Source organism: Rousettus aegyptiacus, unplaced genomic scaffold (genome assembly GCF_014176215.1).
Source record: "Rousettus aegyptiacus isolate mRouAeg1 unplaced genomic scaffold, mRouAeg1.p scaffold_m13_p_7, whole genome shotgun sequence".
In the NCBI taxonomy this organism is placed as follows: domain Eukaryota; kingdom Metazoa; phylum Chordata; class Mammalia; order Chiroptera; family Pteropodidae; genus Rousettus; species Rousettus aegyptiacus.
Genome location: NW_023416310.1, coordinates 77,291,278 through 77,307,618, shown reverse-complemented (window position 1 = coordinate 77,307,618; position 16,341 = coordinate 77,291,278). Strand labels below are relative to the sequence as shown.

The 16,341-nt window shown below is 57.3% G+C and overlaps 1 protein-coding gene across 2 annotated transcripts in view; it reads right to left on the bottom strand.

Annotated features, from left to right (window-relative positions):
- The window catches only part of SLIT3 (slit guidance ligand 3), a 583,670-nt gene that overhangs the window by 45,233 nt on the left and 522,096 nt on the right, over positions 1 to 16,341 (bottom strand). For both annotated transcript variants that reach the window (XM_036224942.1, XM_036224941.1), the window contains 6 exons: positions 11,682 to 11,832; positions 10,329 to 10,403; positions 8,146 to 8,289; positions 7,572 to 7,715; positions 4,796 to 4,959; positions 4,059 to 4,191 (listed from right to left, as the gene is read on the bottom strand). In XM_036224942.1, the coding sequence (XP_036080835.1) occupies positions 4,059 to 4,191; positions 4,796 to 4,959; positions 7,572 to 7,715; positions 8,146 to 8,289; positions 10,329 to 10,403; positions 11,682 to 11,832 (811 nt within the window). The remainder of the gene's footprint in view (positions 1 to 4,058; positions 4,192 to 4,795; positions 4,960 to 7,571; positions 7,716 to 8,145; positions 8,290 to 10,328; positions 10,404 to 11,681; positions 11,833 to 16,341) is intronic.

Below are 16,341 nucleotides of genomic sequence, written 5' to 3'. Positions count from 1 at the left end.
AAGGATGTAGTCAGTGACGGGCAGTTGCTCTGTAAAGTGCTCTGGTGAGCCTGACCAGCACTGGAGGGGACAGAAAGCTGGCGTTGCTGGAGAAGGTCCAGTTGACAGGACAGACCCAGCCGGAACCACTGACAGGTACCCACAGCATCACGGCAGGGTGCTAGATTTGCCTTCTCCCTGATTAAATGCATGTGGCAGGTCCCAAGGAGACTAGTGGCTGTCTACCATAAATCTCCAACAAGCCAGGCCGCCGGGCAGAGCACACAGGGACCTGGGCCCCCGCCAGAGGGAGGGAGTAGGTAGGTTAGCGGCTAAAGGATGGACCTTGGGGTCAGACAGACCTGGGCTCGCGTCTATGCTCTGTTGCTTCTTAGTAATTATTCAGCCTTCCTGAGACTGTTATTTCATCTGCAAATTGGGAGTAAAAATACTGGCCTGGTAGGGTTGTCGCATTACACGAGATCGCTAAGAAAAAAATCTAGCATAGCCCCTGGATACGGTAAACGCTCCGCCAACAGTAACTGGTGGATTTCACACAGCAGGGCATTTCCCCTGCTTCCCTAACGGCCCGGGTGGGCGGGCGGGCGTCCCTGGCTTCCTCCCTGCCCTGCAGCACGCACTGGCGGTGCGGCTCGCCTGTGCTTTCGCTCGCTGCACGGAGCTGCCCTCCTTGGATTCGAGAGGAGGAGGAAGCTTCATTCGAGCTGCGTGCTGCGCCCCAGACCCCCATCCTCTAACCCCCTGGAGCTAACCAGTGCCAGGCCAGGCTCTGCCCTCTCCTTTGATCAGTGATTCTTGTCATATCCTGCTACACGCGGTCACTGCCCCAGCCCTTTCCAGTCTCCTATCAGTGCCGTGTGTGTGTGTGTGTGTGTGTGTGTGTACACACACGTGTGCACCGTGCTGCCAGCCTGCTTCCCTTGATGTCCTCAGACCCCACATTGTAATAAAAATCCCTGCAACAATTGTGCCTGGGGGGACGTATGTCAGACTTCCCATCTCCTCTTTTTGGGGTATCAGTGGTAGGACGGCAAATCTAAGATCATGGTCCTCAGACTGAAATCAGTACCCAAACTTCCTGGTTATTGACCAGGAGTAAACTGGGGGCGGGGCACCAGATCCCCCCCTCGTCCTCGGGGAGACATAGGCTCGCAGCTTCTTTCCAGGACCTGAAGGCCTGATGTTAGTAAACATCCCCTTAAATGGGAGCAAACAGATTCTTTGGTTTAAGTTCTAGAATGGCAAGCCTGAGTCTAGAGGGCTCACGGCACGGCAACACTGGAACTTCCTGAAGCCGATGAAGCCCGACCTTCGCACAGAGGATCTGTGCCCGTGACCTTGGGGGCTGAGAGGTCCCACAGCCGCTCCTGCTCCGCTTTCGGTCGGACCCTGTAGGCTTGCCTGTCGCCTTCCAGCCCTGTGTACCCTTTGCCTGCTCATGAGGAATGGTCGTTCTGGTTCTTGGCGTTATGCACAGGCCCCGGGGGGGGGGGGCGCGGAGGGAGCTCCCTAGACTCTCTGAGGCTGAAACTATTTCTGCAATTAGATTAAACCATTGTTTTCCTTTTGCCCTGTGTGAACCAAGCTTCCGGAACCTCAGTGTGACCAGGGCAGTGACACCAAATGGCACCAGTGGCTACTGCATTCTTCACCTCCATCCACTGGTAGGTTTACAGAAAAAAGCCAGTTTCACTTAACGATGCCCTTGACGATGCAATAAAAAAAAATTGCTAATTACATTAAGTCTCGACCCTTGAGCGCACATCTTTTTAATAGTCCGTGTGGCAAAATGGGAAATGTGCATAAAGCATTTCTCCTGGATATGAAGTATGTTGTTTGTCATGAGGAAAAGGGATTGTGTACCTGAGTTACAAGCTGAACTAGCCCTCCCCCCCAAAAAACCCCACCATTTTTCCTTAAAAGAGTGACTAGCAAACAGGCTATTTTGAGGTGGGTACTTAGTAGACAATTTCTTAAAAACGAACAGAGTGAGCCTGTCATTTCAAGAAAAACCGAAAGTATTGGTTGCCAATGATAAACTTTAAGTTTGCAATTGAAAATTAAAATTTTGGAAAACTCGTCACTGCCGCATTGAGTTTGATAGCGTCCCTTTACTGAAGGCTTTTTCGACGAGCCCGGCGGTGACAGTTCCGATGGTCTATAATGCAACGTGTCAGCACTGGGAAGACCTGCGTGGCCCCGCGAACCGGTATCTCCTGGGGACCACTGCTTGCTGCTGTCCGGTCACGCGCGGGGGGGGGGTGGGTCCCGTGCAGACTGCGACAGAGCACGACAAGTTCACGCCCCATAGCGCTGGGTCCCACACGGCAACTCGCCTTCCAGACACCACCACCGCCGTGCGGTTTCGGCGTGTTACCGAAGGAGAAAATGCTCAACCGTTTGAAAAGGCCATTAAAGTTCCCCTCCCTTTCCTCACTGCGTGTCTGCGTGAAGCCAGATTTCCCTCTTGCACTTCACCCAAAACAACGTATCACACACAGAAAAGAATGTTAGAGTGACATGAAAATCCAGCTGTCTCTTCTGTTACATTTATAAAAATAGAATGTCACTCTTATCGATGAAATTTCTTTTGGTTCGGTTTTCATAAAAGTATGCTATTTATGTAAACATGTTATAAATATATTACTGTTTTAAATGGGTTAACAAATATATACTTTAAAAGAGTCTCAGTTGTAGTTTCCAACATGGTAAATATCAACAGATATCATCAACATAAATAAAAGTTCTTAGAGGTCACGATGCTTTTAAACAATGTCAAGGGGTCTTGTGACCTCAAAGTTGAAGAACTTCCGGGGTAACGGACAGGAGCACGGGGCTGGGGGTCAGACTTAACTGTTTTCTAATCCTGACTGCGCTGCTCTCCGAAGCGAGACTTGGGAGGTGGTTTCTACTCTGAAAGGTCTTCGTCGTGAACCAGAGGGGATGTGGCGCTGTGGCCCTCACTCGGCGACAACATCAAGGCCTGATCGAGCCAGGGTGAGGGAGGCGGGTCTCTGCTGGGCCTGCGTTGCCCATGAAGAGAGAACGCAGGGGAGACGCGAACGGGGCCGGGGGGCGGGCCGACGGGACAGACCCTCCCCACAGAGAAAGCGCTGCCCTGCCCGCTCGTGCCTGCCACGGCCTCCCACACCCTGCCCTTTGGAGAAACGCTGTGGAACTTTGTTTTCTCTCCTTCTCAGTGAATTAACCGTAATGTTGTTGTGTGTAAGTGGGCAGCTCTGCCTGAGATAACTAATGATGCCCGAGGGAGCGGGGAAGCCAGCATTCGAAACACTGACTCTAGACTCGGCGATGTCCCTGACCCAGAGGCCTCCAAGCCACAGGCTGCTGGGCCTGGCAGCCTCGGGGTCCTCTGCCCCCTCTTCTCCCCTCCAGGAGATGGTCTGGGCACAGAGGTGAGGGCCACTCTCCTTGGCGAGCTCTGCAGACCACATCTGGCCAGGGGACGCATCATCATTTCCAAAGCAGGAAACCAGGTCTCCTCCCAGAGCTCTGACGTTTACTTTGTAATTATAGCCAATTATCTTTGTTATTTCAATCTCTGTTTCAGGAGCTTTGGGGAAAAGCATCGCAGGCCTGTTTTCATGGCATTTTCTTCTCTTTGCAACGTGTCACTTGGCACTCAGTCGGCCCAGGGAGGAGGCCCATATCTGGGTCACTCTCTGCAGTCCCCCGCCTCCCCGCCCCCGGGCACGGCGTGGAGCTCACTGCACACTTGGCACTGGCCCACACAGATCTCCGAGGCCACGGCCAAACCCGGGGCCCAGGTGGATCTTCTCAGTACGGAGAAGCAGACGACAACCCTCCCGCTGTGTTCTGGGGGGTCGGCAACGTGTCCTCTGCCAGGCAGAGGAGTGCTTCCTGTCTGCCCCCCTGTCTGGCCCCTGTCCAAGCTGCTGCGGCTCCCGGCCGAGGCTCTGCTGCCGTCTCAGCGGGAGCCCTTCGAGCAGGGCGCCCCCGGGCAGCCTTGCGCGGGACACCGCGGGTGAAGCCTGGCGGGTGCGGGTGGGGGACTGGGGGGCGCGCGGGGTACTCACAGCTCGGTCACGTCCCTGGGAATGCCCTTGGGGAGGGCGCGGAGCCCCTTGTTGCCGCATCTCACCACCGTCTCCACGCAGGTGCACTGCTCAGGGCAGCGCGGGCCCAGGTGACAGCTGCTCTCGTCGTTGCCTGTGGAGCACCCAGAGCGAGCGTGGCGGGTGACAGACGCCCACAGTGGGGACGGGCGAGTGAGGCCGGGTGCGGCGACCAAGGGTGTGCAGGGAGAGGACCCTCGGCTTTGAGCCGGACCGGGACTACGAGCCTGCTGGCCTCCTGCGTGCGGGGGAGCGGGGTGCCCTCTTGACCACCTTTAACCTAACAAACACTCGATGGACCAGGGTGTTAGACAGGACGGAGGCCACTCTTAACCCGCTCAGGAATAAACCAAACTGAGCGAAGGGGCCGGGGGCAGGGCCTTGCCTCTTCCCTTCCTTCACCCCCTTTTCCTCCCTCCGTCCACACAGCCCCTCTGGGTGGTGACTGTGTCCAGCCGTGTTCTAACGGATGGCTGAGAAGCGTCTTGTTTTATGACACATTTGTGACTGATGAAAGTAAAACGTCTTTAGAAAGAGGGACCTTTCTTAACTTGCACCAAGGAGCCCATGGGCCAGCTCCGGCCGCACGCCTGGGGGCAGAGCAGGCTCCCGGGGACCGGCTTCCGTGCCTGCCCCTCCTCCCTGGCACCTCCCTTGCCTTCCCAGGGGCTGCCCTGCCCCGCCCCCAGCTACCTCACCTTCACAGGTAAAGTCCTGGATGGCCACGTCCTGGATGGGAATCTCCTTGAGGAAGAATGGCTTCTGGCACCGGGGGTTCCCGCTGACGACCCGCCTCTTCCTCAGCCACTTGCCGAGCCAGGCCAGGTGGCAGTTGCAGTTGAAGGGGTTGGACAGGAGGTTTCTGCGAAGAGAGACGGGCCCTGTCTGAGCGGTTCGCTCCTGCTGTGGGAGCGGCCCCGAGCCCCTGTTCTGCAGCGTCCTCGGGGCCCAGCTCTCCGGGCAGGTCTGCTCCGGGGCCAGAGGGACGGGTCTGGGAAACGGGATGCCGACTCCCTCCTAAAATCCGGACGCAGTCTTTGCGAGCGCGAGCGCGTGCCATTCCAGACCGCCTCCAACGGACACGACCGTGGCGTCCTCCCTTGTCCTGCCGCATCCTCCCTGTCTGCTGAGCTCCAGCTGTGCGAGCCGCCTCTAGCTCATCAGAGATCCTCGCACACTTGGAGCCTCCACACGTGCACTTCCTCCTGCCTGGGACGAGCCACTCCGCTGTCTGCCTGGCTGGCCCCTTCCCAGCCTACAGTCCTCAGCCTACGTGGCCCCGTTAAAGAAGTTTTCCCCAAGCCCCCGATCTAGACAGAAACGCCGAGGTCCGCTCCGCCCCATTCTTCTCCCTCATCTGCCTTCGTTCCTCCATGGCGCCCGTCAGAGCTTGTCATGGCCGTCCAGTGCGTGCCTCCCTCACCGGACTCGGTCCCCTGACGGGAGACACGGGGCTGCTGTCTGCCACTCGCGCCAGTGTGACATCAGCACGGTGCCCTGCACACCTCTGGGCTGTGGAGGGAGGACGGGACGGCAGCGGCCGTCACTCCGTGAGGGTTTCCTGGAGGACTGAAGCCAGGCGAAGCACTTTATAAATTCACTCTCCCAGATTCATCACAACAACCCTAAGGAGGCGGCAACGTTATCCTCATTTCGCAAATGAGAAAAGTGAAGCTTAGGGAGGTTGCGTAGAGGGCCAGATGGCCCCTGAGTGGCCAGGACATGACATAGCAGTTAAGAGCTCGGGATCCGACTTTCTGGGTTTGAATCCTGGCTCTGGCACTCGGCAGCTGTGCGAAGTCGGGCACGTTGCCCCTCGTGTCCGAGCTGCTTCCCTGAACGCTTTGTGGCTCTACGGCCCTCTCGGCATCTGCTCTGCCTTTGGAGTCTCGGCACGGAGACGCCTAGCAGGGGTGAGGAGGGGGATCGAATGAACTAACCTACCCGTGCTGGCTCCTAACCCGCCGTTCTCTATCTCGATGTCACTCCTTCATTCAATTCATCCGTTTATTCAAGAATTAAATAATGAGTACCTACTTCATGCCGGGCACAGATAGATCTGGGCATTGAGGACAGAGCAGCGAACAAAACAGCTGCACATCCGTGTCCTTCTGAAGCTAGTATACTAGCTGATGGGGGCTGACAATATATAATTAGCAACAAATAAGCAAATTGTTTCGTATATTAGAAAATTGTCGGTGCTGTGGAAAAAACGAGGAGCGCGGGGTTAGAGGAACTGGGGGTGACGGCAGAAGGGCTGAAGCAAATGACACTGGAGCGAGCAACGGAGGGAGAGGCGGAGGCCAGGGGAAAGGGAGGCCAGGCAGCGGACAGAGCCACTGCGAGGCCCCGAGGTGGGCGTGGGAGGCGCCGGGAGGAGGCCGGAACAGGGCGAGGGCACGAGGGACGAGACAGCTCGGCCTGCAGGCCATCCTGTCACTGTGCCTCGGTCCCCAGCGAGGGGGCGTGCGGGAGCGTGACAGCGGGCGCGGCGGAAGATGCGGCAAGGGCCTGTCTCGTCTGTCTTCCGAAGGGTCCTCGGGGAAGGGAAGGGGGGGGGAACGAACCAGCAGCCGAGGTAGCAGAGCCACCTGGAACTAGCGTGAGCGAACGCGAAGCTGACGTACGTGTGCCGGTACTTTCCACACCTCGGGCCCCTGCGTGCATTTTACAAATGTTAGCGGAATTGGTCCTCGTAATAATCCTGTGAGGTCCATGATGCAGAAGGGACAAATGCAGCAGAGAGAGATGAAGTAACTTTTCCAAGGTCACACAGCTAATGAGATTTGAACCCAGGAAATGTGGCTCCAGGACCCGACGTCTTAACCATTATTCTAAACAGCCTCCGTTACAGATACAGTGAATGACGTGAGCGGGGCGTCCGGAGAGCAGGATCTGAACTCTCGTTCTGATACGCACTGCAGCAGCCAGTGCCATCACTTAAAAACCCGTTGCTGGCCTGCTTGAAACACCTTCGCTGGCTTCCGACGTGCTGTGGATGGAGACCCGAATGGCCCCCAGCAGTCCCACAGGCTGGCCCTGGCCTCCTCTCCATCCTGGCCGCACACCACGCCCTTTCTCGCTCCGTGCTGCGACCATGCCGGGCTTTGATCAGCGCACCTGCTCTGCTCCAGTCCACCACAGGGCCTTTGCACATGCTCTTCTCACTGGCGGAAACGAACTTCTCACTTTCTTGAACAAGCTAATTCCTACTTACCTGCCAGAACACGGTCCAGTATTCCTCAACAAAGCCTAGGCTGGGCTTTCGTATTGCTGTGGGACTCCCACTATGGTGATTCACTATGCTGTGAGCCCCAGGAGGGGCCACGCCTATGCGTCCTCAGCACCTGGACAGTGCCTGACATGCTGATGGCGTGGACAGTGGGTGGATAACCTCGGCCCAGAGAGCTGGGAGGGAGCGATCTGCAGGGCAGGAGCCCTGAGGCAGTGTGCGGTGGGCCCCGGAGGACTTACATGGTGGACAGGGAGACGAGCGTGGCGAAGGCTCCAGGGGTGATGGTGCTGATGCGGTTGTCATAGAGGGACAGCAGTCTCACCGAGCTCAGGCCAGCGAAGGTGTCGTTGCTCACGCAGCTGACCAGGTTACTCCTCAGCATCCTGCAGGGAGGGGGCGGGGACGAGAGCACGGGCACTGTGCTTTCCTCTCCACAGCAGCGCATGCGTGCATGCGTGCGTGTGTGTGCGTGCATGTGTGTGCGTGCATGTGTGTGCGTGCATGCGTGTGCGTGCATGTGTGCATGCGTGTGTTCATGTGCATGCATGTGTGTATGTGCACGCGTGCATGTGTATACACACATGCGTGCATGCATGTGTGCATGTGTATGCGTGTGCACACACACGTGTGCGTGCATGTGTGCATTCATGTGCATGCATGTGTGTGTATGTGCACACATGCGTGTGTGCGGTCTTAGCAAGTGCTGGGGAACGCCTGATGCCTTTATGCATCCGGGAAGGATTCGGCGGGCCAGCCCTCCCAGGCCCTCTCAGACATCCCGCCCCCATCACCCTCTGGGCCCTGGGCACTCACAAGGTCTTGAGGCCACTGAGGCCGCGGAACATGCGCCCGTGCACCGACTCCAGCTGGTTCCCCGTGAGCATCAGCTCCTGCACGCCCGCGGCACCGTCGAAGGCGCCCTCTCTCACTTCCTTGATCTTATTGTTGCTCAGGTTTCTGGAGAGAGGGGACAGGATGGGTCAGGACAGACTCGGGGGGGTCTCACTCACCCTGCTGCCAGCTGGAGACCGCAGGCACCCCTGGAGTGAGGCCGGATGGTGGTGCAAACATGCACTTGGCCGGCTTTACTCATTTTAATACCCGCCAGCATCTCCGTACGTATGTAAGTGTCTGTCCTGAGGTTTAAAATAAAGTGTGCCTTCTCTGGGTTGAATTAAAAAAGACATTTCCTGGCTTCAGACAGGTGCTATTGGGGCTAGGTCCCTAAAACTAGAGGAGTACTTGGCCACACAGCCAGCCCGACCCTCACCGGGCCCCATGCGCGCCCCTCTCTCAGCTGTCCCTTCAGGGTGCCCTCCTCGGCCGTAGGCACAGAGCGGTCACTGAGGAGGCTGCGGGCAGGGAGGCGGGGAGCCTGACTAGCACTATGAGATCCAGGTGCTGTGCGGGGCAGGAGAAGGTCTGTTTCCTTACTGCCTGGAGGGGACAGATGAGTGGGAGAGTGGAGAACGGGACGGAAGCAACAATTCTAGTCGATTCTCAGGATTCTACAAAGTCACCGGGAAAATGAATCGGTGAACGCCGAGCCGTTGCTCCTAGGGAAAGCACACGGTTAGGTTCCTGTGAGCCTGTGGTCGCGCTCGCCACCCGGCGCGCACCTGACCTTGGCTGGCGTGTGTCTCTGTACGAAGGCGCCCGACTTAATGTACGTCGCTGACTTCTTTGCACGGCACCCACGGCCCGCAGCTCTCGAGCACGTGCGGGAACAAAACCACGTAACGCGCGTGTTCTCCGTGAGGCGCCTCACAGCCCTGTGCCCGGGATCGCTAGGCAGCGCGTCGGCACTGTATTTTGGTGCCATTTTAAACAGTGGAACTGCCAGCAAAGAGCGGAGACAGGCAAAAAAAAAAAAAAAAATGTGGCACTAAATGCACTGTGAAAGGGGCGCCCGTCTACAGTGCGAGAGCTGAAATGAGAGCGCGCGGCTCTGTTTGATTTTAGCGGGGAACACGCGTGGGGGGCGCCCCCAATTTCGTGCTGTTCTGTCTGTGGCTCCAGGGACCACGGGAGACCGCGAGGATTGATTCTGAGATCTCAGGTGAGTTTCAGCGAGTACGCGCATCAGCAAACATGGGTTCCACGAGCAATGGGACTTGACTGTATTTCTTTGTTCCAGGGGCAGAGCTAGGGGGAGGGGTCCAGGAGAAGGGGCTCGGGGGTGAAGAGCACCTTGCCTAGGGTGCTGTTTCTGCTGGGGCCCCCGGGCAGGGGGCGGGGAGGGGACCGACCACAAGCCCACGCCGTGATTACAGATGAACCGTCTGTGGATGCAGTGCGGACCCTCACTGGCTGTGTGTCCTTACAGAAGTCAGGGAACCTCTCTGAGCCCCTCGGGCTTCCTCATCGGCACCTGGCCGACCGAGTGCTCCGCCGGCTCGGCAGCACTGCCCCCCTGTCTCTGTGCCTTGGCCCGGGGCCCTAGGCAGGGACCGGGGTGCGACGACAGGCAGCCCAGACAGCGGAAAAGCCAATTCAGAGGCACGCGGGTCCTGTGCCTAGACTCGGGCTCCGGGCAGATGCGGGACTCCTAGACCGAAGCCCACGCGGAAGCAGCTGGCATTTCCACTCCGATCCGCCTCACGGGAGCAGAGGCCATTAGGGCCCATTTCAAAGCAAACTTTTAAATTGTTACCTTGTGAAAGTTACTAAGGGACATGCGCCCTAGACCACCATATCCCATTGCTGGTCCTTTTCTGAGTCCTCCCACCACCCCTTGGGGTAGATAGTAGGTGTGGGGTGGGGGGTCAGGATAAGCAGGGGGGACGGAGGGTGAGGATGGCCTGGAATGCACCTCCGCACACTTGACAATTCAGAAACAGAGAAGTTTCGTTTTGCCCTGGGTCGACATGGCCATGCCCCAGGGGCCTGCTTCCCAACACAGGCCTGGGGCAGGGGTTGGGGGAGGCTGAGGGCCTGACTGCAGCCACCTGCACCCGGCGTTCACCCCAGTCTGCCAAGTTCCCGAGCTGACTTACATTTTCCGCAGGTTGGGCAACTTCTTGAAGATACCAGTGGCCTCTAGGACAGATATCTCGTTGTCATTCAGTCGCCTACATGGGAAGCAAACAGACGAGGTGGGCACCTCCTTCACTGCCCTCCTTGGCGCCTCCCACAGGACCCCCATGGCTTCGGCTGACTTGCAGCCTGGACCTCATACTCAGCCAAGATGGAGAGAGCCGGAGAAAACTTCAGCGTCTGCCCCATCAGCCTGGGGGGAGGGGTGGGGTGGAGGGGCGCGGGGAGAGGGGGAGAATGAGAGGGGCAGGAAAGGGAGGAGGCCAGGGCCCTCCCCCTGGAGGAAGCCCCTTTGACTGGCTGAGTTGTACTTTTCGATTATTCAGCACCCAAACAATCAATTGCCAGTGATCTGCCTTTATTTGTAGGGTTATCGACGACAACTCTGACCCCCCCGACCCCGGAAATTTTCCCCAGATTCTTCCAATCCTCCAAGCCTCTCAGCTCATTCCTGACCACCTCCCTCTGCTGGGGGCCACTCAGGGACCCCACACCTAACCCTCACGCATGCTCATGAGCAGGAGAGCCAACAAAGCTGTGCCTTGCTGTGTCCTACTGTGACTTGTGAAGGCAAAAATAAAATAAAATAAAAAACAAAAAACAACAACAGTAGCAGTGAAGACTTCTGTCGTTTACGCAGGGCTGACGCTGTGCCAGGGTTCAGGTGAGTTCTGGGCTTGCATTCCCTCGGCCTTCCTAGCCACCCTAGGGGGTAGGGTCACTGCCTCCATGTCACAGTTAAGAATCCGAGACTCAGATCTGAGAGGCTACTGGCCCAGTCTTAGAGAGACTGGAAGAGACAGGCATCAGACCCCGGCCCAGCAGCCCCCATGAGCCCTCAAGCCCGCCATGCTGTGACTTTTCGGCTTCTCCTTTTCTGGATAAACCAATGCACTCCCTTAGTAGCAAGGGTGACTGGAGGCTCAGACAAAGCTAATCATCCTAGCTGCTTTCTCGCCTTGTGACAATTACTTGTTTAACACCCATCTTTCTGGTTATATTAGACACTTCATAAGGGTCAGGAGGGACCATCTGCTTTGTTCATTGTGGAAGCTGGTGGGCCTAGCACAGCGCCTGGCTCACGGCAGGTGTTCAAAACATATTTGTAGAATGAACGACCTGTCTTTATGTGTGAGCAAGTTGTCCCCAGGGGATGCCTGCATGTCTGCCCTCAGCCCAGGACACTCAGGACAGCCAAGGAGTGCCCGCGTGGCTCGGCCAGGCGGACCCACCTCCAGGAGCCTCTGCCGGGGCCGGCTCAGGATGGCTGGGTGTGTGGGGACGTGGGGGACTCACGCCCAGGCAGGACTTACAGATCGGTGACGTATTCGGGGAGGTGGCTTGGGATGCGGGCCAGCTTCTGGTTGGAGCAGTCCACAATGGTACCCTCACAGCGACACTTCTCGGGGCACACGAGGTCCATGAAGCACTCGCTGCTGAACCTGCTGCGGTAATCCTCTGAGCCTGGCGGGGGCCAAAGAGAGGCGTCAGCGTTGCCAGGGCTCCCAGCACCTGGCCAGGTGGTGGGGGTGGGGTCCCGCGACAGACGCAGCGGTCCTGCCTTGTTTGGCCACCTTGCTGGTGCTCTCCCTGTCCCCCGGCCTTCCAGGCCCTGGCTGTCCATCTGGTCTTTGTCATTCACCACTCGGTCCTCTCAGAAACTAGGGTCCAGCTCCGTGGGCGCCTACGCTTTTGTGGGTCACAGACCTTTCTGAGAAGCTGATGAAAGTTAGGGGTGTTCTCCTCAGAGAAATGCTCCTAGGCACACGTGCACGGAACGTGGCCCTCAAGTTAGGGGGCTAGTCTGTGATGCCCACGTTCATGACAATCCAAAGGAAGACATGTTGACGCGGCTCTGATGGGGGCGAGGCCGGGGATGGGAATAACGTAAGGGAAGGGGGTCCCCAACTTAGCTGTCCTCAGGGCCTCAGTAGGTAATGGAACAATAAAGGAGGCCCGAAATATGGTGATCGATGACCACTGACACCTGGCTTCATACTGAAAGGCAACACCGAGAGCTGGGGACCTGGGGAATTGGAGCCCACTGCCCTGATGCTTAGGGACTGGGCTCAGGTTGCCTGACAATCCTTTAAAAAATGTTGATAATGAATCCAAATTTAAAACACCATGAAGACAAGGACAACTCTTGTGAGCATGTGACACGGCCCCTCTGCTTTGAGAGAAAGCTCTGCTTAACTAGGGAAAGGCCAGTTCTGGTGAGCTCAAAGCAGTCAGAGCTAAGGTTTATTTTTTCAAAATTTAATTTCTCTCGAGGTTGCACAGTCATGGTGATAGGACCACCAATATGCTGTCTAAGAGACACCCTGGGGTGCTGCCCTAATGATCAGAAACGCACCCCCCCCCATGCCCCTGCCAGCACCTTGGCAGACCTCCGTGAGCCTACGAACCGCCCCCAGGGGCCTAGGGAATCCGTTTCTCCCATCGCACACCAGCTAGTCGGTGGGGACTGTGGGTCTTTATTATTGTGCCATCGACGTTCCGCGAGCACAATGCTAATCACAACACGAGAGCGCGGACCACGTTCGTCCGGCACGTCAGTGGGTGCCGCTAGTGCATCGGGCCTCCCGCGTGTATTTCGTAAGTGTTTCGGAGAGTGTGGACACCATCTGTCTGCTTAGCCGGTCGAGGTGGACCTGTGTGGGGCCCTGGCAGGACCGAGGGGTCAGCTGTAGGGGGCGTGGGTCTGTCCGGGCTTTGCTGCTCACTCGCCTCAGTCTCTCCACAGGTAAGACGGGAACCAAATATTTGCCCCGATCCCACAGGGGTTGTGGAGATGTGAGGAAGATCAAGGCCGTGACGGACCTCTGGGAAAGGATCGAGGGCTGTGCAGACATTTGTGATTCGACTACTGTTTTTTTCTAGAACCCAGTAGAACATTCGGCAGGCATGTTGGGAGCCACCGAAATGTCAGTGTGGCTGGTGATAATAGCTGACGTTTACTGAGCATGGACCCCGAGCCAGGCACTATTCTCTGAACTTCAAATGGGTGAGCACATTAAAACCTCAGAACACTCTGAGGCTTTTATGACTCTACCTTATTATAGATGTGGAAACTGAGGCCTGCAGGCCACAGGGCACGGCAGAGGGATGAACCCAGGCGGGGCCCACGTGGCCGGTACTGTGCTCTACTGCGGGCATGCTCTCTGACAAAACCCGGCTCCTGTCCCCCTGGGGCCGATCGTGTGGTCCCGCTTGGCGGAGGTGGACCGGACGGCACGTTCTCGCCGGGGGCTGCAGCGGGGCCGGAAGCAGGCTCCGTCTCCTGCCCTCTCGGTTCTGCCGTCATCTACCTGCGCTGATTCCTGATCGGGAATGAACTTGGTGGGCCTCTGGTTCTGATGCGAACCTTCTACCTAGAGCAAGGGTCAGAGGCCTGGAGTGGCCTCCCTTCCCTCTCCACTCCCTCCTCCCTCTTTCCTTCACCCTGTTTTCTACCCCCAGGCTTGTGTGAGCGAAACCCGCCTCCAGTCCCCCTGGTTATTGGGGTGGCTTCCTGGTGCAACGCCTTATGCAAATCTTTAGCCCTGAGCTTGCCAGCATCCTTCCCACTGAATCACTCTGACCCGGGCCACTTCCCCCAGGCACATCAGTGCGCCCAGTCCTGGGTGAGTTTCATTTTGCCAACCGGGCCGAACGACAACTCTCTCTTGTCCCCTGCCAGTGGTTCCACGCGGTCACTGCCTGCGTGAAGGGGCGTCTCGTACATTGGCGGAAGTTTTTTCCTTCAGGAGGTGTGTACAATGGGATCCTTGCAGAGCGGAGGCACCCCCAGTGACTGACGATACAGGCAGGGAGACAGGAGGGAGCAGGCTGCTCCCGCACATGGCGAGCTGGAGATGCGCGCCGGCTGGGCTGCGTCCGGGGACAGCTGCCGATTAAGTGCGTTTTCGTTTTAATCAAGGTGAGAGCGCTGCAGTTAGCAGGAATCGCTCTCTGCGGTACAGTTAGATTATGACGGGCGGACCTCCGCGATAGAGCCGCTGACCCATTTTAATAAAATGATTCTGCGATTAGTTTCGACGGACTGGCGTGTTCTTTCCGGCACTGCCCCCCGCTGTTGTAGTTACTGCCCGGGTTCGCAGTGACGAGGGGGTGGGAGCGTGATATCCTACGTGAGGGGCAGCCGGGAATGTCAATGGCGTGTGTACGTAACCAGAAGCGTTTGTCCCCCGGCCACAGCCAGCCTGAAACGCCGCCTCGATCGCTTCATATTTCATCACGGAAACTACCCAGAGCTTCTCGGAGCCATTTGTTATGCCTAATGCTCATAACCACCCAAAAGTATTTTTAACTTTTCCAGAGCTTTAAAAGTCAATTTCAATCTCGATGCGTATTTGTCACTGCCAGAAATACTTAGCCAGAGAGGAGTAACTGAAAGAGGCTGCCACTTCTCTCCGGGGCGAGTTCAGACGGGAGAGACCTCGACGGATTTGAGGAAGGGCCGTAATACTAAGCCCCGGCTGGAACGGCCCTTGGGACGGCGGAGGTCACCTGGCGCTTTGCCTGCCCCTGCCCCAGCTGTCCTCGTCCCCTCTCCCGGGCTCAGAACAACGACACTTGGCACGTGATCACGGAGAAGCTTTAATAGAGCAGGGGGCGGACATCCACGGCGACGCGATTTTATTACGAGCCCCTGCCCTACGGCCACTTCCCAGGAGAGGATGGATGTATGTAACTTGTGGGGGTCATGGGGTTTGGGCAGGTAGGGAACCAAAGTTCCCACTCTTTGGATGGACTTGGCCGCAAGGGCCAGTACTGGGCCCAGGACGGCTACTGTCATTAGCAGTCTGCGTTCTGCGTCACCCTTTGGGCAACCAGTCTGTGGAGCGGAAGTCGCAGACTCGCTGTTATTTGATGACCCAGGACCTGTCAACACGTGTGTCCGGAGCTCTCTTCTACCTCCAATATCCCTGAGACGGGTAGGATTAAAGAAAGAAGGCGCAGACAGAGGACCCTGGCGGGGGGAGGAGGCCCGCCGGGGTTCATCAGCTTGAAGAGAGTTATGTGGACCAGCACGGGGCCGTTCGGTCGTGGATGGAATCAGAGAACACTGCCGGGCACAGGGTTATCCACTGAGGGCGAAGCCAGTGGACCGGACACTAGCAAACGCCGACCGTTTTGCCAGGAGTTTGGTGGCCGGCTGGGCAAACAGCCGTCCTAGCGAGCTGCCCCCGCCAGTGTACTGTGCACGTGGCCATGTGCCTGAAAGCCGAGGGCAACGCTCGTGGCCTGCGGCGGGGCACAGTCTGGTGACAAGCCTGGTGACAGGCCTGCTGCCGCAGGACCAGGGAGGTGCTGAGGGAAGGACACTGTTGCGGACACTCCCCAAAGGGCCTGGCCCCTGGCATGGAGGGGCAGCGCCGAGGAGCTCAGAATGCCCCCTGTTCAGAGGGAATGGGGATTCCTCCGGGCCGGGGACTGGTTCTGTACCAAATGGATCTCGGTACATCCAGGCTGGCCGGGAGGACCCAGTGAAACAGCGCTGCTTGTTTTCCTTCTTACTCAAGTTCTCCTCCATTAACAAAAGGAAGCTTGAAAGGAAATTTCAACTCCCTATCAATTCAAGTCAAGGTCTTTTTCATTCTATAATTCAAAGCAAGGGGACTGTCGACCGTTGGGAAGGCCGAGTGTTACAGCCGTGAAGAGCATTCCTGAAGTCAGATGACCCTCGGCAAGTTAGTTAGCGTTTGTGAGACTCAACATCCTTGTCTGTAGAATGGGGCTTATAGATGGGGTTGTTGTGGAAATTAACAAGGCAATGAGGTGAAACAGTTCAGTGCCTGGCCTATAGAAAGCACTCGATACACAGTAAACGAATTCGGACGGGTAAACAGGATTCCCCATTACTCAACCATGCTGGGCCCCTGCCTGAGTGTTGACCTGAGAGAGAAGACAAGGAGAGTCACACACACACCCTTGGGAGCCCAGAGTCCACTCCTGGGCCTAGGCCAG